General features: G+C 41.5%; 1 protein-coding gene across 2 annotated transcripts; it reads right to left on the bottom strand.

The window, feature by feature from the left end:
* Positions 1-1,533: 1,533 nt before the first annotated feature.
* Positions 1,534-27,711, bottom strand: LOC119743438. 2 transcript variants are annotated; one of them, XM_038219840.1, is made up of 8 exons: positions 27,619-27,711; positions 23,210-23,856; positions 21,561-21,749; positions 18,773-18,927; positions 15,346-15,453; positions 9,600-9,812; positions 5,669-5,737; positions 1,534-2,386 (listed from the first exon to the last, which is right to left on the bottom strand). In XM_038219840.1, exons 2-8 carry the CDS (start codon positions 23,805-23,807, stop codon positions 2,240-2,242), a joined length of 1,479 nt encoding a protein of 492 aa, XP_038075768.1. In that variant the 5' UTR covers positions 23,808-23,856; positions 27,619-27,711; the 3' UTR covers positions 1,534-2,239. The 2 variants fall into 2 exon arrangements, with proteins under 2 accessions (XP_038075768.1, XP_038075769.1); XM_038219841.1 differs by lacking the exon at positions 9,600-9,812.
* Positions 27,712-27,870: the final 159 nt, after the last annotated feature.

The raw sequence follows: 27,870 nt of genomic DNA, 5'->3' as shown, positions 1-27,870 counted from the left end.
AATTATATTGAAATTGGAGGATTCAGGACTGTTAGGGTTATAGCACCATATATTGTCCCTTAGTGCGCATAATCATCGGTTTTGAACAGCACCCCCATCGACAAATGGTTCCCCCCCCCCCAGAAAAATCCTGGCTACGGCCATGAACTCAGTTACTTTCATTGTGACTGGGACAGCCAAAGCTCATTTGTTATTTTGCACAATGCACCCCCTTTTGGCGACGTGACAAAATGCACACGTGATGGGCTTTCAGGCATGGAAGCATGGAAAAACACTGATGCTAAATAAAAGTGCATTTTAAATTTCACTTAAACTTGCTAATACTGATATATGTTCTATTAAATCAAATAAATGATATCAAAAAAATAAACTGAGAAAAATAAAGGTATTAATTATTCTTTTAGATCATTTGTTTCAAAAAGTTGCATTTACTGACAAGGCATAAGTCCCCCCCAAAAAAGTCTCCGGTTTCTGGTATGGAGCTTGCCCAAAAAGTGGTGCGGCGACGCGGGTTTTTTTTTTTTTACCTTTTTTTTTGGCTTCAAATGTTGGCTGATGACTGCAAATGGTTCCCGACTAAACTTAGTGCAAATATATGGGAGTCCAGAGAGGCCACATAAAGCTTATTCTCGACCATAACCCAATCTAAAAACACGTTAAAATTGTGCAGCAGCAGGATTCCAGTCAAACCAGTGAGTTTGGCGGTTCTGAGTCATGATCATCTTTCATTGAAAAAAAACTTTTTCGTTTTGCCGACGCGCATGGCTATGGCGACGCGCGCGCATACCAGAAACCGGAGACTTTTTTGGGGGGGGGCCTAATCATCGGTTTTGAACAGCACCCCCATCGACAGATGGTTCCCCCCCCCCCCCAGAAAAATCCTGGCTACGCCCATGAACTCAGTTACTTTCATTGTGACTGGGACAGCCAAAGCTCATTTGTTATTTTGCACAATGCACCCCCTTTTGGCGACGTGACAAAATGCACACGTGATGGGCTTTCAGGCATGGAAGCATGGAGAAACATTGATGCTAAATAAAAGTGCATTTTAAATTTCACTTAAACTTGCTAATACTGATATATGTTCTATTAAATCAAATAAATGATATCAAAAAAATAAACTGAGAAAAATAAAGGTATTAATTATTCTTTTAGATCATTTGTTTCAAAAAGTTGCATTTACTGACAAGGCATAAGTCCCCCCCCAAAAAAAAGTCTCCGGTTTCTGGTATGGAGCTTGCCCAAAAAGTGGTGCGGCGACGCGGCTTTTTTTTTTTTTACCTTTTTTTTTGGCTTCAAATGTTGGCTGATGACTGCAAATGGTTCCCGACTAAACTTAGTGCAAATATATGGGAGTCCAGAGAGGCCACATAAAGCTTATTCTCGACCATAACCCAATCTAAAAACACGTTAAAATTGTGCAGCAGCAGGATTCCAGTCAAACCAGTGAGTTTGGCGGTTCTGAGTCATGATCATCTTTCATTGAAAAAAAACTTTTTCGTTTTGCCGACGCGCATGGCTATGGCGACGCGCGCGCATACCAGAAACGGGAGACTTTCTTTTTTGGCCTAAAGAATCATTTTTTTCCTTCAAATAACAGTATTTATTTGGTAAGTGGCTATATACGTATACACCATCCACATGGGTCTGTGTGTAGGAGTTGGCCAACAGAACTTTAATATATATATATATATATATATAAAAACTAGTTGCATAGACATTACATGGCAATTGTAACAATCTCTTTAAAAATAAACAAACATTGCATGATCACAACCCCATAGTCACAACCCCATAGTCACAACCCCATAGTCACAACCCCATATCTGCAGAAACACCCCATACCTCCAGAAACTTCTTGGGCCACATGTTGCGTAAAAGTCAAGTCTGTCATGAGCCAATACAGCCGATCAGGCCAGCATTTATCTCCGGCTTCCTTGCCATGAAACAACTGAGAATATCTCTATTCCCCCTGGATGGGATGCTAGTCCATCGCAGGTTACTCCCCAGCTAATGCCGGTACCCATTTATACTCCTGGGTGGAGAGAGGCAAGTGGGGGTGAAGTGGCTTGCCCGAGGACACAACATATGGCCGGCGGCTGGAATCGAACCCCTGACCCTCTGATCATGAGTCACAAACCCAAACCACTAGACCACACTCCCCCGCATGTGGTGTAGTAAGTGTTAGTTGTTAGTTGAAATGAACCATGGAATTCAGTCACTGATCAAGTGCTTGGAGTTACACTACCTGATGAGGTGCTACCGTACTGATGATTGGTAGTCCTTCACCGCTCAAGTTCCCAACGATGATTTTGGTTCCAAAGGCAACCGCGATGGCCAGAATGGCGGTGACGATGGTGGAGTAGTTCAGCACAAATCCATAGATCTTTAGAAAAAAATTAAAAACAATTCCCAACATAAAGTTTCAGCTTTTATATTTAATTTAAGGGCTGTGCATTTAAAGGTAATGAACAACATTTGCAAACGTCAAAAAACAAAACTGTCAAATTATTCTGAAATACCTTACTTGACTGGAAGTGAATAATAGTCTCAAGCATCCTGTGAAATCACGGCACCCAATATGCTGTCATTTTCAAGAAAAGTGGAAATTTTGTATCAATTTCCAACGATGGTTGGCTGACCATCATTGGGGAAAAAAAAACACTTTTTTTCAGGCACTGCTGCATTCTGTGCCACAATGCAGGGTATGCGCCTTGCGTGCATCAATCTCCATATATAAGGAGATTTGTAAAACTACGCGCGCAAGGTAAACACCACAGACATGGCCAGAAGGGGTGTCTTCACGAAACATGAAGTAAAATTTGTTGAACAAATCGTTGGAATTTGGTCAATTCTTGACTTATTTTGACTTTTTGACCGAAAACTTATTTATGAATGGGAATATGTTCTTGGCAGGTTAATAAACAAGTGCATTTAAAACCGGCAAGGGCCTGGACGCGATTTTTTTTCTCCCGAACGACATCCGCATACATGGTTGTTTAGCGCCCTCTACGATACTTTTATGATAGCATGCAGGTATATAATTATTTGTTTCCCCACGTTTTGGCGAGCAGTGCAACAGCTCAGTCGATAAAGGGTGGGATTTTGCACCGCGAGGTTGTGGGTTCGAATCTCGGTTTTGCACCCAATTTTTTTTCCTTTTCTCATCTGAGGCTTTGGAGGATTTTTTTTAAAGGGAAATAAAGTCCGAATTTTGTAACGTTTAAATTCACTTTTTTTTCTAATTTTATATTTTCTTCTCATGTTTTTATAAAAGTTAAGTCCAAAACGTCATAGCGTACACCCATATATGTGGATGTCGTTTGGGAGAAAAAAAATCGCGGCCTGGACATGAATAACTGACCAGAGCCGAATCCGTGACCAGGCCCCTAGCAGGTTTTAATTGCACTTTTTTTAAAACCTATCAAGCTAAAATATAACAGTTCTTGCACCGGCTTCAAAGTTATAATGTGATTAGGGTTACGTACGAACAGGGACAGACATTTTGTGACAAATGTCCAGTCTGTACGCATAAATCCTGATTATAAAAAAACAAATAATTCTTCACATTGACTCCGAGTTTTCTAGGTTTTGACTGATGGCATTCCTCCAGGGTAGGCATCTTCTTAAATCAGACAACATTAGGGGATCATTAAATGTTATGCTTACTTTGTGACTTTATCTAAAATGTCTGTCCTTCGTTACGTACGTAACACTTTTAAAAACAATATCCACCATATTTTCTAAAATACAAAACCAGTTATATCCTTTGCAGGTGAGGATATTTGTTCAAAGCTTGCAATGTTTACAGCAAAAATTGAGAGACCAAGATCCTAGTTTTATTATCAAAACTCAAAAGGTCTTCTCAAATGTCACACTTTTGGGCCCGTTGGTGTGGAATTGCCAATATTCATTCCCTTTATTCAGTCATCTTTTCAGAACATTTGTGTTCACAAAGTACTGGACCTCTTTCTACTCTGTGTTTGACTTGAGAATTTCAGATGCGTGCTGATGTACGTTTTGAAAGGAAGCCTTCATGTGTACATGGTGGTTTTCAATGAACTGAACCAAAACAGAAATATGTTACGGACTAACCAACAGTTTGATGGATTTTTCAATTATCAGAACAATCATGGCAAGGCTTAGCCACGCTACATTGTCCTTTTGTTGCAATTGGTAGGCACTTCCAACATTAGCTATAGGGCATCGATCGTCAACACATTTCAAATATAAACACCAAATATCACAAAAGCACAATCTGCAAAATGGGAACTGAAACTGACTGTTGATCTATCTTAACATTGGTTGACATGGTCCAGAATTCACAATGTAAGTTTCGGATAATGGGAATGATCAAATCAACTTGGTACAGCATGCCACAGTCGGTTCCTTGATTCCTGAGTTCTTTGTTCCCTGACCTTATTATTTTGATTTATTAGGGCACCCAGATACAGTGCCATGCACATTTTCCATTCAATTCAATTCAATTCAATTTCATTCATCAGTCCTTTCAAGGAAATTTGTCTGGTTACATGCAATACATAAATCGATAAATACTAAATTAAATACTAGTTCATTACATAAACAAGTTGAAATATGATCAAAATTACCATTAAAATTACATTTTAGCATATCAACCGTAATTATAAAGTAACAAAAGAAGCAAAAATTAGAAAACTGGCTGTTTTGGCTCAGCAAAGGTCGACGAAATAGGGGCTGATCTGTAGTGTCAAAGTACCACATGACCATCTGTCTTCCCTGTGATTGGTCACCATTGCAGTAGGCATGCATCAGCGTTGTGCGCTAGACAGGGTGTATTTTCCGTGTTCGGTTGTCATAATCATGCTGACCTAGCAATGGGTGTTGGCTCTGCATTTTTCTCACAGTGTTTGCCATTCATCACAGCTTTGAAGGCTAGCCTACTACCTACTGTGCACAACGCTATATGATCTTCGCCTCCTACAATGGCAATGCTGACGTTATATTCCACAAACAATTGTAGTCGAGTACTTTTTTCGGAGTACCGAGTACTGCTGAGTACTTAGATTATCGAGTTCGAGTACGGGTACTTGTACTTACGAGTACAAGTACAGGTCTCCGAGTACGAATACTTGTACTTCCGAGTACGAGTACGAGTTCTTGTATTCCGAGTACGAGTACGAGTAAGAGTACTTCTATTTCCGAATACGGCCATACGGCAAATGGTTCAATGTGAGTAATTGGCCCAGGCCCAGTCAGACCGATATACAGACCCATTCATGGCAAGCTGTTAAATGTGTTTGTCTGGACGTGCACAGAGGAAAATCAGGAAACTTTTATTTCTCTGCAAGCCAATCCACCATTTCAAACTGAAAGTATCGATAAAATAAGGCCGTGGTCAGTCAAGCTATAGGCTATACCATATTTTTCTAGTTTTGCTATTCGAGCAACCTTGATGATCGAGTACAATTTTGACAAGTCGAGTGCGAGTACTTTGCACCGTCATTTCGAGTATGAGTACTTTGACATTTGAGTACGAGTATAAGTATGAGCACTCTAAAAAAAGTACTTGAGTAGTACTCGAGTACAAGTACCGAGTACGAGTACTACAACACTGATTTCACATTCCAAGTACATCTTTCCTGTACAATTTCCACACAAATACAAGGCCAACAAATGCTCTACTCACAGTGAAGGAAAGTGGGGCCTGTCGGATGAACATGATGACCTCCATACGTTCGTGTGTTGGGCAAATCATCTATACGACAAATTAATCCATAAAAACATCTTTTAGCTCATAAGAACTGAAGACTCTCCTCTAGGCAAAAAAAAAAAAGTCTCCGGTTTCTGGTATGCGCGCGCGTTGCCGTAGCCATGCGCGTCGGCAAAATGAAAAAGTTTTTTTTTCAATGAAAGATGATGTCTCTAAACTGCCAAACTCACTGGTTTGACTGGAATCCTGCTGCTGCACAATTTTAACGTGTTTTTAGATGGGGTTATGATCGAGAATAAGCTTTATGTGGCCTCTCTGGTCTCCTATAATATTTGCACTAAGTTTAGTCGGGCACCATTTGCAGTCATCAGCCGACATTTGAAGCAAAAAAAACAGGTAAAAAAAAAAAAAAAAAGCCGCGTCGCCGCACCACTTTTTAAGCAAGCTCCACACCAGAAACCGGAGACTTTTTTTTTTTGGCCCTAAGACCTGCGCTTTCTTTTTACTAAAATGGGGTGCTGTGTAGCACTAATGAAGTAGTAAAAGAAAATTTAAAATAAAGTAGTGCTCACCAGTTATTGCTCTGCCAAATTTCGGACACTTGTAATTCTCTAGGGTGTAGCAAGGTTGGGGCGATTCAGTTCAACCTTGCTACATCCTGAAGAAGGACAAGTGTCTGAAAATTTGGCAAAGCAATAACTGGTGAGCACTACTTTAATTCATATTTGCTTTCTTTTTACCTTTTATTAGGTCTACATGACTGTCATAGACGTGGACAAACTAGTTTTTGACCATTCTTCTGTACATGGCCGCTATTTCTTAACTTGAGCTTTATTTTCAATGCCGTTTTCACCACATCTGACCAAAATCTCGTAATTTAGGAATATTTTAAAACATTTTCAAGTTTGAGAAATCTGCCTCTGAAAAAAGTGTACACTTTTTGGGGGGCCACCCTGTCCAGAAGCTTGACATCAAAATGTTGAAAAGTTGATAACTTCTAGCTTTTCTGACTTTATAAATAAAATCTATCAGTTCATTTATGACACAAGAGTGAAACTAAAACATGTTCATGCAGACAACTTTTTAAAGTTTCAATCATCAAAGCTTCAACTTGAAAACATTTACAGTCAACTCCCGTTAGTAAAAACTTTAGCTGGAACCAAGCCAAGACATTTCTCGTGTCGGTCCCATAAGATTGAGCACATAAAGGCACAGTCAGGACAAAGGCTTTATATTCTCTATAACCAGAATTTGTATTAAGCAGAGTTTGTATTAAAGGGAATACACAACATTTGCAAAAACATCAAAAACTAAAATACCAAATTATTATGAAATACCTTACTGGACTGTTAGTGAATGACAGTCTAAAGCATCCTGTGAAATCATAGCACCTGGTGTGCTGATATTTTCAAAAAAAGTGGCATTCTTGTATCAATTTCCAATGCTGGTCGGCTGACCAGCGTTGAAAAAAACAAACTGGCTTTTTTCAAATATAACCCCCGATTGACCATATTTAGTTAGTCCGCATTTTATTTGCAATCGATTACAGGTCTATGAGTGGGTACAAGCCAGCTAGACTGGTTCCCTGACCTTACAATTCACTGACGTCTACAAATTGCTCTGTTTCATCTTAATTGGGGACAGGGCACCAGACTACGAGAACACGATTGTTTTTCTTGGTTTTTCCAGCATCTACGAACACAAAACTTCAAACGAGTCAGTGTAGCAATATTTGCTATAGTCCTAACCCCCCAAATCCATCCATTTCTGAAAGTTACAGCAAATGCAAATATTGTATATTCCCTTTAACGGGAGTCGACTGTTTTCTTTCTAAAACGGTACAACTGAGTGATTCACACTTTTTTGGGCTGTTTTTTTTCCTTTTTCTTTTTGGACAAACAAGTTCAAGTCAAACAAAAGCTGTTTTGGTAACCGGTCAAGTAAGACTTTATACAATGGCCAAATTCTCTCCACCTATTTTACAACAGCACACCCAATAGGTCTGGACTTGGTTCAATGCCTCAAAACACTCCACACCCTAAAAAAGGTCACTGGACTCATGCCTCCAAGCCCTCCATTGTAAACAAGCTTAGAATTTAGCACCTGCGGGAAAGAAATAAATCAAAAACTACCCTGAGACCAACAAGGATGCATTATGGGCATTCCATGGTGTGACGCTGAGAAACGATACGGTTGAGTTTTTTTTAATTTGGGTCGAAAAACTTTTTGGGTTTTTTTGGCTAAACTTAATTTAGTTTGTCATTTTTTTGTTTTTGCACGTAAAATACTGGTGTTAGGCCAAAAAAAAAAAATATTCGGTCTCTGGTCAGACCAAAGTTCCGGAATTGACGCGGCCACGCGGCTTTTTTTTTTTTTTTTTTTTTTTTTTTTTTCCTTTTTTCTTCAAGCTTGGATTGTACAGACAAGGTGGGTACTATTTTGCTTTTTTTGGTGTCCTCATGTACATTGGTGTCCTCCATAATTTGCCTTGGTGCTTTCGATCATTCGCCTTGGTGCAATTTCCCAATCCTTGGTGCTCTTTGGTAAAAAAAATTGAGGAGGTGCGGAAATAGAGGGCGCTGTTGGAGCTACCGCGGAACATTTTGGAAAAAAAAAAGATCGACGCGCGCGCTGACCAGAGACCGACTTATTTTTTTTTTTGGCCTTATTGTGAGTTTTTGCTTTTAAGGCAGAATGAAAGGTTCAAATTTTATGCCAAAAGAGTTTTTTGTTTAATTTTTAGTTTCTAATATGTTCTTACTTGTACCAAAGATGGGTGGATACACTGTAACGTGAGTTACCACAACGTGAGTTACTGAATATATCCCTTGAGATTTCATGATGGAATATTTGTTAATAATTGTTATGGTAGCATATGGCTGTAGGCACCATTGATATATCGATATTACTTGATTATTTGATATTATTTCGACATAGAAATCGCCGATAGCAATTTGTTTATCTATACATGTATATTGGCATTTTAGATATAGAGGAATGATATCAAACATATGGAAATGCTTCAGATTATCTTCAAAATAAATCTTCCCTTGTGCTTTTACTTTATGTTTAACATTTGCTGTCTAATAAAATAAAACTCAGCGGCAACTTGTGCTTGTGACTCATAATAAAAAAAATCGCGAAATGCCAAGGGGCGTCGCTTTGTGCTGTGTTCGCTGGAATTCGCGGTCTACAATGTTAAACCTCAAAAGAAAACCACCTGTTTTGGACAAACTCTCAGTGCTGAGATTTGTGTTAAAAAGTTTGAGCAATATGCTCCAGAGAAAGCTGTGAAAAATTGCCACTGAACATTTCAAAATGTTTTTTATAAAGCTGATGATGAAACCAAGAATTGGGAAATGCGTTCCAAAAACAACTCCCAAAATATATTTTTAAAACCAATCCAGCATAAGGCGTGTGATTACGATTGTCTGGCGTTTGAGCATGTGAACCGTGCTCTGAGGCAAGTAACACGCTGGATGCGTGATACTTGATAGGAATGATGTTGTTGGCAGAATAAGTGGCCAACACAGAAATTCCATTGCATGGAATTTCTATAGCTGTATCAAGCTACTGAGTACACAAACGGTCACAGCCAGTCAAACCTTCTTTATGTAGGCTGGAAGCTCTTAACTGTTAAAAACAGGCACTAAACTGATTTTGACTGAAAGGACAACTTGGCACAGAATGCATTTTTGCAAAGGCAGGTTAAACTGAAGGACAATTCTAATAACATTTGAAAATTAAAAAATATTATAATTTGTTAATTTTTGGCTTTTTTTGTTGTACGGTCTCCAAGAAACGCCATAATGTACATGCAGGTTATGCTAGGTACTGAACTTCTCCATTTGAAAACGCATTGCTTAGGGGTGCCACATGCAAAAAGCAATCTTTTGAAAACTGTTACCTTGGCGACTCGCTCCCCTTCCCCGTTGACCTCTATCGGTCCAGAGCACAACAGCGGCAAGAGGAACAGCGGTATGAAGAAGATGATCATGTCTAAGATGCTGGCGTCATGGTCAATCCAGTACATGAGGTAATAGAGACTCCATAATAGGATCAGGATGATCCAGCACGTGATCCAGCGCTGGAGGATGGCAGAGGTCGTGTTCAGACGACACTGAAAAAAATATCAACATGCTAGAGTTTATTATGGAGTCATGTTGTGCAAACCCAACAAAAACCGACCCGACCCAAAACCGACTTCGGGTCGCGTCGGGTCAGTTTTTCCATCATTTTTCATCATTTTTGCGATTTTCGGGTCGGGTCGGTTAAGCCATCTTGTGAAAAACCCAAAATAAACCAAAAAAAAAATTCTGAAGCACACTATTTTTTTTTAGGACAAGTCGCAAAAGATTTCTCTAACGATGAAATAGGACCCAGAACCTAGAGAAATAATTTTTTTATTCAGCCGGTTTACTAAAATTGCACATTTCAAGAACAGTGCACTTCAATGAACAATGAACAATGAACTCTCCCAGGAATCAAAGCACTTTTGGGAAGTCTCAATGAAAGAATAAAAATTGGGTTGTTCAAGGACAAACAAATCCACATACATGTACCCCGTTATGGGTGTTTTTTTTCCTGCTTATGCAAACAGGCCAACCGAGCTGTTGTCATGTTTTTTTATTCCCACCTTCAGTGGCACATTGTTCACTATGACCCTCCAAATTTTCCATGACATCCCCAACGCCCCAAAAGAGTTTCTAACCTAGAGTGCATGTATGTTCATTGCATTTTAAAGCCAGAGTCCATCATTTGCAGCTATCCAAAAAGTAACAGGCGTAATTATTGTTGAAAAACATACTTGGTTGAAAGATAGTAAGGGGACTAAACTCCCTGTGAAATTATTCTTTCTGGCAAGCTGTCATTTTGAAGAAATTAACAAAAGAAGGCCTTCCCAACGGTGCTTCTTAAAAAGCACCATAGGAAATTCAAATTAGTAGTTTGTTTTGTTATTTTGCCAAGCGCCAGAAGCATTGGCATGATGCACACATGCACGCGGTTGCTATAATTCGTCGGATCAGTGCGCGACATCGCGTAGCTGCAATCGGCTCAGTGAGAACGTGTCTCGGACGCTGAATTCAGGCCCAATTCAAAACATGATTCAGCAACTTTTGATTTGAAATCGAGGTCCTAGAATGCTGTTTTTCTCAAAAATATGTTGATGGATTCAGGATACCTCCATATTGAGCAGTTGGGAGACTTTGATGGATTCAGGATCTCAACAGTTTAACTTCTTGGCTATATGTTTGGTGTGTACGAGGTATATATGTACTACACTGGTGGATTCTGATGGACTCACCGGTGGATTCTGATGGACTCAGGACACCTACTTTTTTTTGCATGACAAAATTGGTGGATTTTGGTGGATTCAGGATACTTTCGAATGAAAGTGCTCAAGGGGTTAGGGTTAAAGGGAATATACAACATTTGCAAACATCGAAAAATAAAACTACCAAGTTTTTGCGAAATACCTTAATAGGACGTTGGTAAATGACAGTCTAAAGCATCCTGTAAAATTATGGCACCTGGTATACTGTCATTTTCAAGAAAAGTGGTATTTTTGTATCAATTTCCAACGCTGATCGGCCGATCAGCGTTGGAAACAACTGGCTTTTTTTCAAATACTGGCCCCAATTGACTATTGCACTTGTTTGCAATCGATTACGAACCTATGAACGGGTACGAGCCAGCTAGACTGGTTCCCTGACCTTACAATTCCCCAATGTATGTAAACTGCTCTGTTTCTTCTTATATGGAGTCAGGGAACCAGACTACAGGTAAATGATCGTTTTTCTTGGTTTTTATAGCATTTTCGAACCCAAAACCTCCAAAAAGTCAGTGTAACTATATTTGCTTTATATTTCAAATCCCCCAATTCCATCCATTTCTGAAAATTACAGCAAAAGCAAATGATGTATATTCCCTTTAAATAACTGGATTCGGCCCAGCAGTACAGCAGATATTTTTAGCCTTGTTTCAACAGTGTGAGGGGCAATATGTGTGTGCGGGGCAATATGTGGGTGTGGGGCAATATGTGGAAATGCTACGGTGCGTGAAAAGGAGAATGTTCGAAAGAAACGCTCCAGTCCACCCAAGAATGGTAACAGCCACAAAACATTCTGGGTGAAGTTGCAATAACAATGAAATTCACTTTGCTGTAAACTCCTGTTTCAATGGCATTTTTTTTTTAGGGGGGTCACAAATGACCGCAGTTCTGGAATTCAGGAACTATGGAGGTAACGCTTGGTAGATCCTCTAAAGGTATTGACAAGTGGTCTATCCTGGGAAAGCAACCTAATTTAATTTTGTTGCATATCTCCTTTGTGTGGGCTGTTGTAACTGACTGACCATGAAATTAAGCCACAACTGGAGGTAAAACAGCAAACACAGTGTACAGCAAACACAGTGTACATGTACAGGGCGAGTAAAAAAAAAAAAGCCGCCCCCAAACCCCCAAATTATATTTCATATTAAAAAAATGTGTAGCACCAAACATAATAATGACTGGAAAGCCAATTTCATAAGCTACTTTAAGATGAAAAAATTACTGAAATTGCTCAATCCGTTTATAGAATATCACCATTTCAACACAATGACCCTAAATTAAGTCAGAAAAATCAAAAATCATCATCACACAAAGTGTGCGTTAGTGATAGCCTTGTTGCCAGTTTGCAATAGGCTGGTTCCGCGCTTACATTTGAAGGACAGTGGAGGGACCGGAAACCAGTCCCCGCAACAGTATAAGTGGTTTCCATAGGAAAGAAAAATTCTAGCGGTGTGTCTAAACTTTGTCATGCTATCTTATATGTCCCCAAAAAGTGTCCGCCTGACTATTTTTGAAATAACTACAAAACCACAAGGTAATTTCATTTTTCTTTTATCGTGCAGATACTTCTTATACTTGGCCTAAACTGCTATGAGTTTTATTCAATTTTCACCATGCCTCACTGCACAATGGTCAATTGATCACAACAACATTTTTGGACACTGTGACCAAGTGCCTTAATCAATTTCAGTGCTGTGTTATGTAAGCTCTGTAAAAATCCTGCATGTTGTGAAAAAAAGGCTGATGTGGTTTGGGATTGGAATCATAATAATAATAATAATTTGGGAGGCTAATCATCCTTACTCGCAGCTGGTATGCTGAATTGGGAAGGACGCGGCTACAACGTGGTCGGGCCGCTGGCACGTAAAGGCGCCTATGGCTGCCGGCCACATCGACCCATATATGACCACGGAGCACAGCCTGAGATTGAAAGTGTTTGATTTTTTCCGGAGGGAAGAGAACCGGAGGGCCCGGAGAAAAACCCTCGTGGCACAGGAGAGAACCAACGCACGACTCTACTCACATGCGATCCGCGGCCAGGATTCGAACCGTGGTCACCTTGGTGAGAGGCAAGCGCTTTACGCACAAGCCACCCATGCCACCCAAATCATTTGCCCTTGGGCATTAAACTGAGGTCTTGCCAGGATGACTGGTAGCCAGGCAAATGATTCCAATCTCAACCGCAGCCCTTTTCACAACAGGCAGGATTTTACACAGCTTGCATAACACCGCACTGAAATCGACTGAGGCAAGGTTCTTAGTCACAGTGTCCAGAAATGTGATTGTGATCAATTGACCATTGTGCAGTACTAGTGAGGCCATAGACATATAATACAACCTATACACGACATTTGCTATTGCGCCTGTCAGCAAAATGCTGCGCGTATAGAATAACTAAGAAGTATGCGCGTAAATCGAAGCCATATGCATGACACTCGCTCATTGCTATATTAAGCCGCGTGACACAGCCCGTTTTGCTCACAGAATTTACAATGTAAAAGCAGATAATGTCATGTCTAGGTTTTATTATGTCTATGAGTGAGGCGTGATGAAAATTCAATTAAACTTGTAGGGGTTTAGGCCAACGATAAATCCTATCTGCACAATTAAAAATTTTCGAAATCTACTTTGTGGTTTTGTAGATATTTCAAAAATAGTCAGACGGACACTTTTTTGGAGGGACTACTGTAGTTGCCAGAAGTTGAAGACTGTATGAATTACAACAAATAAGTCTTATGTAGTACTTAGTGTATGGGTAATGAAAAAGTACTGGAATACGTTCCAAATCCCACATGTGGACCAAGACTAACAATTGTCTTCATTCAATATACATATAGTCCGTTGACACAGCCTAGGTGCTTTTTACTTGATTCTACCACATGGTCTTTTTGGAGACCTACGAAAAGGACTTCACGATCAAACTGAAGAAAGAGTTGTGCTCAATTGAAATTCACACTTTCTGCCGGCATGTACAATACGCTCAAGGTTAAATGACTCAACAGTACTGATTGCACACAATGAATGAATTCGGTCACTGCCAGGTTACAGACATACACCCTCCGCATTGTTAGGAGTGCATTTTGAGCCCAGAGGGCAGTCTTTGGTTTCAGTGCTGCCCAGTCACAGTCCGTTAATATCAGGAAAGTTTTCAGACTTTGCAAGGTGTGGTGATGAAACTTAACCCCCATACTAAGTACACCGACCCATTAAAGGGAATATACATCATTTGCTTTTGCTGTAATTTTCAGAAATGGATGGAATTGGGGGGTTGGAAATATATAGCAAACATAGTTACACTGACTTTTTTGAGGTTTTGGGTTCGAAAATGCTATAAAAACCAAGAAAAACAATCGTTTGCCTGTAGTCTGGTTCCCTGACTCCATTTAAGAAGAAACAGAGCAGTTTACATACATTGGGGAATTGTAAGGTCAGGGAACCAGTCTAGCTGGCTTGTACCCGTTCATAGGTGTGTAATCGATTGCAAACAAGTGCGATGGTCAACTGGGGCCAGTATTTGAAAAAAAAACAGTTTTTTCCAACGCTGGTCGGCCGATCAGCGTAGGAAATTGATACAAAAATACCACTTTTCTTGAAAATGACAGTATACCAGGTGCCATGATTTTACAGGATGCTTTACACTGTCATTCACTAACAGTCCAGCAAGGTATTTCAAAATGATTTGGTAGTTTTATTTTTTGATGTTTGCAAATGTTGTATTTTCCCTTTAAGCCTTGCCCACATGGGCAACAACGCTTTGTACCTATTCAGAGCCACATTGAATGGTCCAGCCTTAAACACATACACACCCTAGCACGTGTGTATTTGCCTGCAACCAGGGACCCCCTATTGTCCCTCTTTTGCTTGTACTTCAACTTTTTAGGAAGATCGCTCATATATTTTGTACACGATCAGAAATTGGGGACCTCTCAGGAATTGGAGACCCTATTGTCCTCTATTGTTCAACGTCCCCCACTGAATGCAGAAATAAACTCACCCACACCCATCCACACACGCATTTAATGTTTGCCCCAAATTCCCTTCTTTGGTTCTCCTTTGTCCCCTTACAAATCTAAAAATACATAGTGTTACGGCTATGGAGTACATGTACTCCAATTTCTTAAGACAGACTTGCGGGGTACCATTGTCCCTATTGTTGCCCTTTGTTCCCGGTACCGCATAAGTGCCAATGTGTAAACACATGTTGGACTTTTGTGATAACATGTTGCATCAGTAACAGCTGTGATTGCTCCCAATGCCTTCGGGCAGAGTTTAATGGGTCGATCCGTTGCTCCAGCAATCCCTGGGAAGTTGAATGTCTTACCTGCAGCCTCCAGTAGCGGTCCAGAATTTCGGCCTTTGTGAGTAGTTTCACGGCTCCAGTGTGGACAAAAGCTGATGTGACAGACTCCCTCTGGCGCGGCACAACGCCCTAATCAAGAACGAATATAATACATGAGACTTTCTTCCATTTCCAACTAGTGTGGGAACAACTTCTGAATACATACAAATTTATCCATCAAGCAAAATCCAGTAATTTTTGCAAAGAAGTTTTTTGCACTTCCCCACATCCTCAAATCATATGCTCGATGCAAACGATCAAATTAAATAACATTATATCCACACACCAATCAAACGCATTTGGGTCATTCCACATATTTGGGTTCCACTTTGTTCCTGTCCCTGTTACATCTGACATCTATGATTATACAGGGTAGATAAAAAAAAACCCCGAGATATTACTGCTAATTGGAACAGAAGTAGGGCACATGTGAATCAAAGGGAGATATCCTCTGTTAGGGTTGAATCTCCTCTTTAAAATGACACCCTGATCATGTCATTGCATTCACGGTTGACTGAGCAGTGACCAATTTTATGAAAGGGTCTATTTAGAGATTTGCGCCACTTTTCATGGTGAAATCTCTTTTTTTTCTCTACCTGCCTTGAATGGCAACCATAGCCTTTCACTCTGTGACAAATGACACCACAAAAACCACAATTGAAAAGTGGCGCGATTCTCTAAATAGACCCTTTCATAAAATTGGTCACTGCTCAGTCAACCATGAATGTAATGACATGATCAGGGTGTCATTTTAAAGAGGAGATTCAACCCTAACAGAGGATATCTCCCTTTGATTCACATGTGCCCTACTTCTGTTCCAATTAGCAATAATATCTCAGTTTCATTTTTTTTTATCCACCCTGTATAATTCTTGTGCACTCCTTAAAGGGAATATACATCATTTGCTTTTGCTGTAATTTTCAGAAATGGATGGAATTGGGGGGTTGGAAATATATAGCAAATATAGTTACACTGACGTTTTTGAGGTTTTGGGTTCGAAAATGCTATAAAAACCCTGACTCCATAAGAAGAAACAGAGCAGTTTACACACATTGTGGAATTGTAAGGTCAGGGAACCAGTCTAGCTGGCTTGTACCCGTTCATAGGTGTGTAATCGATTGCAAACAAGTGCGATGGTCAACTGGGGCCAGTATTTGAAAAAAGCCAGTTTTTTCCAACGCTGGTCGGCCGACCAGCGTTGGAAATTGATACAAAAATACCACTTTTCTTGAAAATGACGGTATACCAGGTGCCATGATTTTACAGGATGCTTTACACTGTCATTCACTAACAGTCCAGCAAGGTATTTCAAAATGATTTGGTAGTTTTATTTTTTGATGTTTGCAAATGTTGTATTTTCCCTTTAAATTAATGCAGTTGTCCTTCAAGAGTGATTATGAATAACAATAGTAGCAGATATCTTCACAAGTGTGCAAGCTTTAGCACATCCACAGCATGTAACAGTGCTTAAACCTACAGTATATCATGTCATTTGTGTATTTTTTTTTTCGTTTGAAGCAACAAAAATGCTCAAAACCTAAAGAAGGCGCTTAACAACTAACCCGATGAAGTTTTAGTTGAATTAGTTCAGTGAATGCTGCATATTCCGAGAAAACAATATTCTAGGATCTCGATTTCAATACAAGAGTTGCTGAGTCATGTTTTGAATTGCGCCTGAAATCATCGTCCGGGACACGTTCTCACTCAGCCGATCGCAGCTCCTCGATGTCACGCACTGAACCGACGAATTATGGCAATCGTGTCAATGCTTGCATGCTTGCGCGCACCCATTTACAGCTTTGCCAAATTAAAAACGAACCACTAAGGCCAAAAAAAACCCCCAAGGTTCCTGTTTCTGGTATGCGCGCGTCGCCGTAGCCATGCGCGTCGGCAAAATTAAAAAGTTTTTTTGTTTTTTTCAAAGTAAGATGATGTCTCAAAACTGCCAAACTCACTGATCTGACTGGAATCTTGCTGCTGCACAATTTTAACATGTTTTTAGATTGAGTTACGATCGAGTATAAGCTTTATGTGGCCTTTCTGGGCTTCCATATATTTTGCACAGAATAGTCGGGCACCATTTGCAGACGGTGTTGTATTTTGTAATTGTGTGTGTAGAAGCCAGACGTGTGTGTGGATGGTCGTGTATCTGGACCCTGTAAACACTTTTTAATTAGCGCAACGTGTAAGGGAGCAGACTAATGACCAGCCTGGCAGCACATGCACGATGTCGATGTTGCTGCATGGTCTGACGTTACCGTTTTCTCTGATTTTCGTCTTGACTATCCAAATTTCCCGAAGAATGTTCGTGTCGGTCGAGATCGTAAGTGGGTGCAGAATTCTCAAGCCTTATGGCCTTACTGAGGTCACCTCAAGCTCCACCATGTCCACCCTGATGGATATTTTTGAGAGTTTTAAGGGGATCGAAGCATCATCATCTGCAACATCGGCCGACATTTGAAGAAAATAGTAGAAAAAAAACCCCAAAAAGCCGCGTAGACGTATCACTTTTGAGGCAAGCTCCATACCAGAAACCGAAGACTTTTTTTTTGGTCTAACAGAAATTTCCAAAAATGTGTCTTTAGACGCATCTTCGAAATGAGACATTCTTCGAAATGAGAGCATGCCAGAAGGAACAATTTCACAGGGAGTTTAGTGCCATTACTATCTTTAAACCAAGTATGCTTTTCAACGATAATTTCATCAGTTGCTTTTTGGATAGCTGCAAATGATAAACTCTACCTTTAATGTTTGCACAATTTTCTGTTAGGTCCAAAAAAACAAAAAAGTCGGACTCTGGTTAGCGCGCCCGTTGATTTTAATCATGCGCGTAATCTTTTTTTCCCCCCAAATTGTCCGCGGTAGCTACAACAGCGATCTCTATTGCCACACCACCTTAAATGTTTGTACCACAGAGCACCATAGAATGGGGAAATTGCACAAAGGCAAATGATGGAGGGCACCAAGGTATATGAGGACACACAAAAGCAAAATAGTACCCACCTTGTCTGTACAATCCAAGCTTGGAGAAAAACAAAAAAGCTAAACAATTTTTTTTAAATGCGTTGCCGCTTCAATTCCAGAACTTTGGTCTGACCAGAGACCAACAATTTTCTTTTGGCCTTATGGGCTCCGTGTGCCAACGAAAGAGGGCGCTCTTTTACCTAGCAACAATGTCCAATGGGTGGGACATTTAGCTGGTTGACGCGCACCATTCCTTGTGTGTGACACACGTACACCAGGGGATTTGTAGTATGTACACGCAGCAAAATTGCGGTCAGGCAAGATGGCATCGGTCGGTCACCCCCAACTGTACTTTCTTCGCCGGTGAGGGGGTACTTGTGAACGGAGCGGATAGTTAGCACAACCTTTCTAAACTAGGCCCAGAACTGACCACCGACATGCTTACCCTTGTGGTTCCTGGCCCCCTGTCAGCATGGTCAGCTGCAGTGTCGGGCAGTTCCTGCTCTAGACCGTCTCCATCGGCTAACGCCGCGTGCCCGTCAGTCAGACAAGACGAGACGCGATGCTGCCTCCTCTCAAACTCACTCCTATCCCAGGCCGCTGAGGGAACGTAAACAGAGAACAGAGGTTTCGAATGAAACAATTTCAATTGAAGGTTGAGAAATTATGAACAGATAGTACACACAGCTTGTATTATTCTGAATGTGCACATACAGTAGCATCTTTGCATTTATAAGCGTAACCCTGGTCCGAAAATTTGGGACTCTCAATACTCTGTATAAAAGTCCCAAAACTTAAGCAGTGTTCTCCAACCTGTAAATATAACCTGGTGCCCTGCCAAGTTTTCTGAGGCACCCGCCAAGCTTCAAAAGCTGCCGTTAACCTTAAAAAGTTGCCTGCCATGCTTAAAAAAAAAGGAAAAAATAATAAAAATGAAAAACGAGGGGGACTACCCTTACCCTCCAGGGTACATTTTGGCCAGAAACTCTGCCAAAAGCAGTAACATGGAAGATTTGTCAAACTGATGACAAGCCTGCCCATTGTAGCAATCAATCAGGTCAAAAGTCTCAAGGCCAAACTGCCTCAGAGTCCCTGGTCACTGATGTGTTAAAAAAGATGATGCTGAGCCAGTATTGTACTTAATTGTTAGTGTTACTGTGTTAGAAATGGCCTAAAAGTTGTTATCCGTACATAATGTACATGTTCATCTGCAAATAGCACCCCCTAGCATAAAGAAATGTATGACTGCAAATAGCGCCCCTAACATAATTATAGCCCCCCCCCCTTCCGCTTTTTGACGGCGCACCGACCTTTAATTTTCAAAGTTGGAGAACACTGCTTAAGGTATTGAAAACATACAATACAAGAAAATAGACTGGCACCTGAAACAACCAGTCCAACAACTCTTCAGTAATGCATCAATCAACTGTGCCAAAAAAAAGCCCATGTGGTATGAACCGGGAACTAGTCTCTATTTACTACACATTACTCCATAGGCATCCACCAGACTACTGACACTGAATAAAGAGGTCAATCTTTTCAAACAGTTGGACCATGCTTGGACATGTACCAGTCTAGTCTTTAGCCTCATTTTGAAATCACTTGACTTCCCTCTCATGTGCAAAATATTGAAGAAAAGTCTCCTTTAACCCTAACCATTCCAAATCCTCCCAAATCCTTTTTTCACATTGGATGAATTTGCAGGATTGACGTTACATGGCAAAAGTGTGTTGCTGATTTCGGAGGACGCACTGTGTCAAGGTCTTGGGCTGGACCTTGTATTGTTTATGTTCAGCCTAGCATAAATTTAGTCCTTGATTATACTTGAAATCCTCCGCACTGCTCCAAGATGTCACTGCCTCTGCCTCAACCTATTGAGTCACAGCCGGAGGATTTTGTAGGATTCAGGCAGTGGTCACCTCTCCAAGGACCATATTCAAGAAATAATGGAGGAATTTGCAGGATTGAGGCTATATATGCTATTTTTCCCAGGAGGCCAATTGGAGGATTTTGCAGGATTGAGGCTACATCCTAGCAAAAAGGCCTAGGGAGTAAGGGTTAAAAATTGAATTGAGTCTGCAAAGTTGGTTTGTGAAATACTGAGGACCTTTTCTTTGTCCAATGAACATTTTGGAGAAATTTGCTGGCTAAAGAGTGAGTAAAGTTGGCCTGATTTATTTTTGCACGTTTCAGAGCACTCCAGGTCTCAGTCTGGCGTGACCCTAACCCCTAGGCCCTTTTTCCTAGGAACCACCCTCAATCCTCTAAAATCCTCCACAATTCTGCACTGATGTTCAAATAAAGGATAAATGTAACCACTGCCTCAATCCTTCAAAATCCTCTGACAGCCTTGCCTCTCAAAATTCATTCATCCTCAATCCTCCAAAATCCTCCTCTTCTTAAAACACCAGTCAGCCTCAATCCTCCAAAACCAACCGATACTGAATGCCAATGTGCCCTCAATCCTCCACAATCCTCCAAAACTGTATGTTGCATTCATCCTCAATCCTACGAAATCCTCCAAAACCGCTCAGAGGATTTTGGAGGGTTGAGGAAGGTTAGGGTTAAGACTTTTGATTGACCCTTCAAGAGGTCTCCCCCAACTCTTTCTAATTCTTGACAGTACAATTGTGCATGGAGTTCATACCATGTAGATTTGTTTAAAGGGAATGTACAACAGCTTGCCAGAAAGAATAATTTCACAGGGAGTTGATCGAGTCCCATTACTATCTTTAAAGGGAATGTACAACATTTGCTTTTGCTGCAATTTTCAGAAATAATAGATTTGGAGGATTTATAGTAAATATTGTTAAACTGACTTGTTTCATGTTTTGGGCTTGTGATGCTGGAAAAACCAAGAAAACCAATCATGTTCTTGTAGTCCTTCACAGGTGTGTAACAAATTGCAAAGAAAATCCGAAGTAACTAAATATGAAAATTCAGGAGCACTTTTTGAAAAAAAGCCAGTTTTCTCCAACACTGGTCGGCCGACCAGCATTGGAAAAATACACTTTTTCTTGAAAATGTCAGCACACCAGGAGCCACGATTTTACAGGATGCTTTAGACTGTCATTCCCTAGCAAGCCAGTAAGGTATTTCATGATGATTTGATCATTTCGTTTTTTGATATTTGCAAATGTTGTATCTTCCCTTTAAGCCAAACAAGATCATCCTTATCTGGAACCCTGTTCCCTGAACTCCCTTACACATGATTCTGCCCCTTCAAACCTCACCTTCGATTCTGCGCACATCCAGATCTTCTTTGATGTCCAATCGGGTGTCGTCACCCCCGACGGATTCCTCCAATTGCCTCTCTTGGACTGACGCCCCGTCTGACATCGTGATTGGAATCGCACTGTTTCGGTTCTGCATCTCATAGATCATGGCATCGTCGTCTAGCTCAAGCAAGAAATGACGGATGCCTGAGAAAGAGGAAAAGAGAATCACGTTGGGTTCAGTGTGTGCTCAAGTATCAACGCTTTCAGGTGAGGGACTCAAATTTTGATCAAACTTTTTCAATAACTACTCGCATCATTAGAGCAGTAAAGAACACACAACTATTGCTAGCTCCCAAAACAGCTATATTAAATTACTAAGAGCGCTAACTCATGAACAAAGTGATGCCTGCTGGGCGCATCCATGTTTGTACACAAACCTATGGAGAACTCAAAATTGTGTACGTCTATTTCCATATCTGGGTTTGTATTCCATAGCGGTGCGTCATCGAAGCCGATACGCCCAAAACCGAAACGCACGATCAGCAAATGAGCGTGTCATTTTGCTCTACGCAAACAGCGCAACATGTGCGCGTCCCTCCACTGCTGATGCTTTTCGCCATGATGTTTTTTGAACCGTCCAGACGTGCTTAAGTTGTTTGCGTGTCTTCTACTTGCGCGTTGCATTTAGAGGACACTTTTAAAATTCAATCCATCTTTTTTTATTGTGTTCTACAAACACGCACATAAATTCAAAATGTCTGCGCCCAGAGCGGCTTCAAAGCGTCTCCGCGCGCACGAATAAAGAGTCAGCGCTCTAGTAATCTAATCTAATTTAATAGCTGTATGCTAGCTCCAAACTCCAGGTCCTGTTCTGATCTGAGACAAGGTCGGTTCATACTCGGCGCGAAAGCAGATGCGAACATGAATTTGTGACGCAACAGCAATTGCACTGCAATTGCGCAAAAAACCTTTTTGCTTCTGACATTACGAAATTTTAAATACAATTATACATCAGTACTTCAAAACTGTGGACTGACCACAAACATACATGTTGTATCTCTCCCACTGTTTAAACAGTCATAGACAGTCAAAAATTCCACCCACATGCCATGCCTTTCACAAAGGCTAGTCACAAACAGTCAGATCGTATTTACAGCAAGCACTCTGATTAGTCAAATTCAGTCAACAGACAAAAGCAAGAGACTGTTGGTATAGCTGTCTTATCAACCACCTACAGTCATAACATAGCTGTATCAAGTTACATAAACAGTCACAGCCAGTCAAGCCTGCTTTATTTTGGCTGGGAGCTTTTGACTGTTGAAACAGTCCCAGAGAGCACAAATAATTATATTCAATCGATTCAGAATGACTATAATGTACCGAAGTGTGAGGTCATTTGGTACCAGGAAGTGTAGTGCAAACGAATGGAGTACGCGCGCGTGTTGGTTCACCGGCTGAATCACGCGCTAATGTCTTTTACACACATTTCGAGCGCGTGATGTATTCACTTTGGTACTGTATTCACTAGAATTCTTTTCATGCATGTGGCTTACATCTGTCATTGGCACAACAAAGTTATATACTATTTCAAACTTTTGGGACAAGTGCCAGTCAGTCAGTCAGGCGCAAATACAATCACAGCCGGCAAATAGAGAATTACTTACTGATGGTGTGAGTCCGACAAACAGACATACACACCACGGCCACCATGAGGTTCCAGATGAAAGATATAACAGACAGCACCGTTTGACTGGGGAAGCGAATGTAGCATATGATGGGGCTAAGGTTCACACTCTCGCACGGTTCGGCACCGGACTCCGAACAGTACGAGATGTAGGCGTATATGCCAATGAACAGAAGACTGAGTACCACTAGCAAGAGGGAGGCGTTGACCTTCAGAATGGTCTTGGAGTGAAGTCGCAGGCTCTGGCGGAAGACCGAGTTGTTGAAGAGCTTGAAGGCTAGGAGGTTGGCGTAGACCGTGACGCAACAAAAGCCGGCCGCCATGATGATCGTCACCGAGCCGTTAAGGACGTCGTACTTGGTGGTAGTGGCTTCAATATCATAGACGACGTACCAACTGCACGTGACGAAGTACGTCATAGTGCAGGCCAGTGTGAAGATGTAGAGAGCCGTAGCCAAGATGGGCTTGTCCTGCGGATGGGTCTTAATGCCCAGGGACTTGGAGATGCAGAGCCACAGCCACTTCGGCATGGGCTTGGACTGGCGGAGGGTCGCGCTGCTGTTGGATGGATGGAACATGCTTGCCAAATGCCAGGAATCTCTCACAAAGACCAACAAGCAGAATTACCTTTATAAAACAGAAAAAGAAGAATGAATCACTCAACATCCCTCTCAAGTCTCAAATTCTTCAGAAGATACTAGGTTTGGGAAGATTTTGCAGGATTGAGGGTGGTAGAGTCTGGCAATTACTTTACATGTGGGTTGATACCATTGAGACTGGATAGGACACGCGTATACTTGCGCGCAGTGAAGATTCGGAAAACGCAGACACAAACAGCTGGGTAGTACAGTGAGGTTTTAACGTTTGCAACCGCGCACGCGTGACGTGCTGCATGGTCTGTGTGTGACGAACGCATTTCAAACTTTCAAACCCTCACCGATGACTTTGCGTGCTGGCACAAGATGGAGGGCGCTGTGTCCTATCCAGTCTGATACCCCTAGCAAAACAAATCTGGAATGTTGAATGGTATTAAACACATAGCAACCGATGAAAACTAATGTGCAAATGAGTACATGAAGAATTTGAAGATGTTTTGATTGGATGACGTCATTCCGCCCTGATCTATGAACAGTTTCAATGCAATAAATGAAGCCACTCAAATTTGGGACTGAGATAGTCCGAGTATCTTGGACCCAACTTATGGCCTTTCTTGACATTCAGACTATTGCCAGACCATGTCCGAATGTTCAAAAGGCGATAAGTTGGGTCCAAGTTACTTGGACTACTTGTGCAGTGGGTTTATTTTGGAAGATAAACAGTTCACCACTTCACACTCCACGTAGTGGAGCCTCATAGGTTCAGAACCCCGCAAAATTGTTGTCGGCACAAAACACTAATTAAGTACAAAAACGTCCATCCCAACCAAGCCGTTTCCCACAGAACCGCTGCACAGTTTGCCCCTAAACTCCGTACAATACCTCATGACATACTCACGTTATGTGCACCCAACAAACATCGGTGGATTCTGTCGGTTTTTCGGCAAAATGATGAAAAATATGCCTTTTCCGCACTGAGCCAACCCGACACTTGAAATTTGCACGCGCGCAGAATGATCGCAGTCATTTTCGGGTTCGATAGCTCGGAGCGCGCCGCGGGGGGTACGTACTCGCACTTGTACGCATGCGCATACTATCGTTCCGCTCCTACACCATACCCCCCGCGGCGCGCTCCGAGCGATCGGACCGAAAATGACTGCGATCATTCTGCGCGCGTGCAAATTTCAAGTGTCAGGTTGGCTCAGTGCGGAAAGGGCATATTTTCCATCATTTTTGCAAAAAAACCGACAGAATCCACCGATGTTTGTTGGGTGCACATAGCGTGAGTATGTCATGAGGTATTGTACGGTGTTTAGGGGCAAACTGTGCAGCGGTTCTATGGGAAACGGCTTGGTTGGGATGGGCGTTTTTGTACTTAATTAGTGTTTTGTGCTGACAACAATTTTGCGGGGTTCTGAACCTATGAGGCTCCACTACGTGGAGCCTCATAGTTCTAGGAGTAAATCATGTAAATGTTGGGCACGATCGGTGGGGCTGCGCGATCGCGCAGAAAATGCACTTGCGCGATCAGATCATCGGTCGATTCCTGTAGCAGTGTGTAGGAAATCTCAGACTTCACTTCCCTTTTCAAAACAATCCTCAAGACTGGAGCCGTATATTAATTAGCATGATTAGAAAGAACATGTGATCGACTGATGGCGGTGAGATCGACTTAGCCCCATAAATGTGGCCAATTTACTGGACTACCTCCTTTATATATTTACAAACAATGACAAAGGTAGTCCAGTAAATTGGCCACATTTTCATTTATGGGGCCAAGATCGACCAATAGGGAGGCACGATCGACCAATCGCGAAGATCTACACCGATCGCGCTCAAACATCAATTCAAAGGCCCAATGTCAATGTCTTTCATGTCTTTTTGGGGGGGATTCTCAAGGGGCAATAGGTATTTGCACGTTCTGCAAGTTCCGCAAAATACCCACACCCTAGCTGGAGTTACCCAGCCCTGAGTTTTATCATTGGGTTGTTTATTAGGGCTGGAGCTAGTTTTTCTCGTAAACGATAGTATAGGCAAAACATTTTGGAAAATGTTCAATTTTGTCCCCGTTACACACTAATTGCAACTGCAACTCACCCCAAACTTGCCTGGAATAACCATTACACAGGTCCTTGAAGTAAAAAACGATCCACGATGAAGATTCAGCCTACAATTGCAGGGAAAACAGGAGGAATAACCGCTAACCTGACAACCTTGCGGTACTGGAACCGCAACCAATTGTGCATGAAACAGTCATCGGGTGTTACGCTTCCGCGTGACGTCATGCGCCAACAGCCAGCGCAGCCGGCAAAAACGAGTAGTTGACAGCGCTCTGTGCCTGATAATCGACCGCCATTCATTGTACACAATTTTTTTTTGTGCACAAACCAATTGCGGTCCTGGCCATGCCAGCAAGGTTGTCAGGTTAGCGGTTATTCCTCCTGTTTTCACTGCAATTGTAGGCTGAATCTTCATCATGGATCGTCATGATCGTTTTTTACTTCAAGGACCTGTGTAATGGTTATTCCAGGCTAGCTGGAGTTACCCAGCCCTGAGTTTTATCATTGGGTTGTCTATAAGGGCTGGAGCGAATTTTTCTCGTAACTTGTAGTATTTGCAAAAAAATTTGGAAAATGTTCAATTTTGTCCCCGTTACACACTAATTGCAACTGCAACTCACCCCAAACTTGCCTGGAATAACCATTACACAGGTCCTTGAAGTAAAAAACGATCCACGATGAAGATTCAGCCTACAATTGCAGTGAAAACAGGAGGAATAACCGCTAACCTGACAACCTTTCAGGCATGGCCAGGACTGCTATTGGTTTGTGCACAAAAAAAATTGTGTACAATGAATGGCGGTCGATTAACAGGCACAGAGAGCGATCGCTGTCAACTACTCGTTTTGCCGGCTGCGCTGGCGTTGGCGCGTGACGTCACGCGGAAGCGTAACACCCGATGACTGTTTCATGCACTATTGGTTGCGGTTCCAGTACCAAAGCTGTGATGCGAGTGGTAAACCTTATACTAGTGCATGAAACAGTCATCGGGTGTTACGCTTCCGCGTGACGTCACGCGCCAACGCCAGCGCAGCCGGCAAAACGAGTAGTTGACAGCGATCGCTCTCTGTGCCTGTTAATCGACCGCCATTCATTGTACACAATTTTTTTTTGTGCACAAACCAATAGCAGTCCTGGCCATGCCTGAAAGGTTGTCAGGTTAGCGGTTATTCCTCCTGTTTTCACTGCAATTGTAGGCTGAATCTTCATCGTGGATCGTTTTTTACTTCAAGGACCTGTGTAATGGTTATTCCAGGCAAGTTTGGGGTGAGTTGCAGTTGCAATTAGTGTGTAACGGGGACAAAATTGAACATTTTCCAAATTTTTTTGCAAATACTACAAGTTACGAGAAAAATTCGCTCCAGCCCTTATAGACAACCCAATGATAAAACTCAGGGCTGGGTAACTCCAGCTAATTCCAGGCAAGTTTGGGGTGAGTTGCAGTTGCAATTAGTGTGTAACGGGGACAAAATTGAACATTTTCCAAAATTTTTTGCCTATACTATCGTTTACGAGAAAAACTAGCTCCAGCCCTAATAGACAACCCAATGATAAAACTCAGGGCTGGGCCTTAACTCCAGCTACCCACAATGACCCACACCCGATTCAAGGCCGCTTCTCAGTCTCACACATCAAAATCTGCTCGTTGAGACCGGAAATAACTGTAAAATTGTGCATTTTTTAAATTAAAGATAAGAGTAATCTAACTGAATTTGATGACACTTCACTCCTACCCAGGAATCTCCTCCCAAAAGCGACAAAAACAGAGAATTTGTCAACATTCACAACCAAAACCTCCAAGGCTACTGTGGGCGGCCATTGTTTGGCTGTTTCACATACTTACAATATATTTTTCTTGTAAAGATCATTCTTTTTACTGTTTACTGTTTAAAAAAAACACTAATAAAACGTTTTGAAAAATCATTTCCACGAAGTGAATTTTGTATGTCCTGTTATTTATGAAATAAAATAATAAATTATATTCT

This window comes from Patiria miniata, unplaced genomic scaffold (genome assembly GCF_015706575.1).
Source record: "Patiria miniata isolate m_02_andy unplaced genomic scaffold, ASM1570657v1 HiC_scaffold_6, whole genome shotgun sequence".
Lineage (NCBI taxonomy): Eukaryota > Metazoa > Echinodermata > Asteroidea > Valvatida > Asterinidae > Patiria > Patiria miniata.
This window is presented reverse-complemented; position numbering and strand designations above follow the sequence as displayed.

Coding starts and splice junctions, on each gene's coding strand:
- LOC119743438 (XM_038219840.1), bottom strand. CDS start 23,807: ATGTTCCATCCATCCAACAGCAGCGCGACCCTCCGCCAGTCCAAGCCC. Junction 21,750..23,209: donor TTGTCGGACTCACACCATCA/GTAAGTAATTCT, acceptor CCTCTTTCTCAG/GCATCCGTCATTTCTTGCTT. Junction 2,387..5,668: donor AGGCCCCACTTTCCTTCACT/GTGAGTAGAGCA, acceptor TTTTTTCTAAAG/ATCTATGGATTTGTGCTGAA.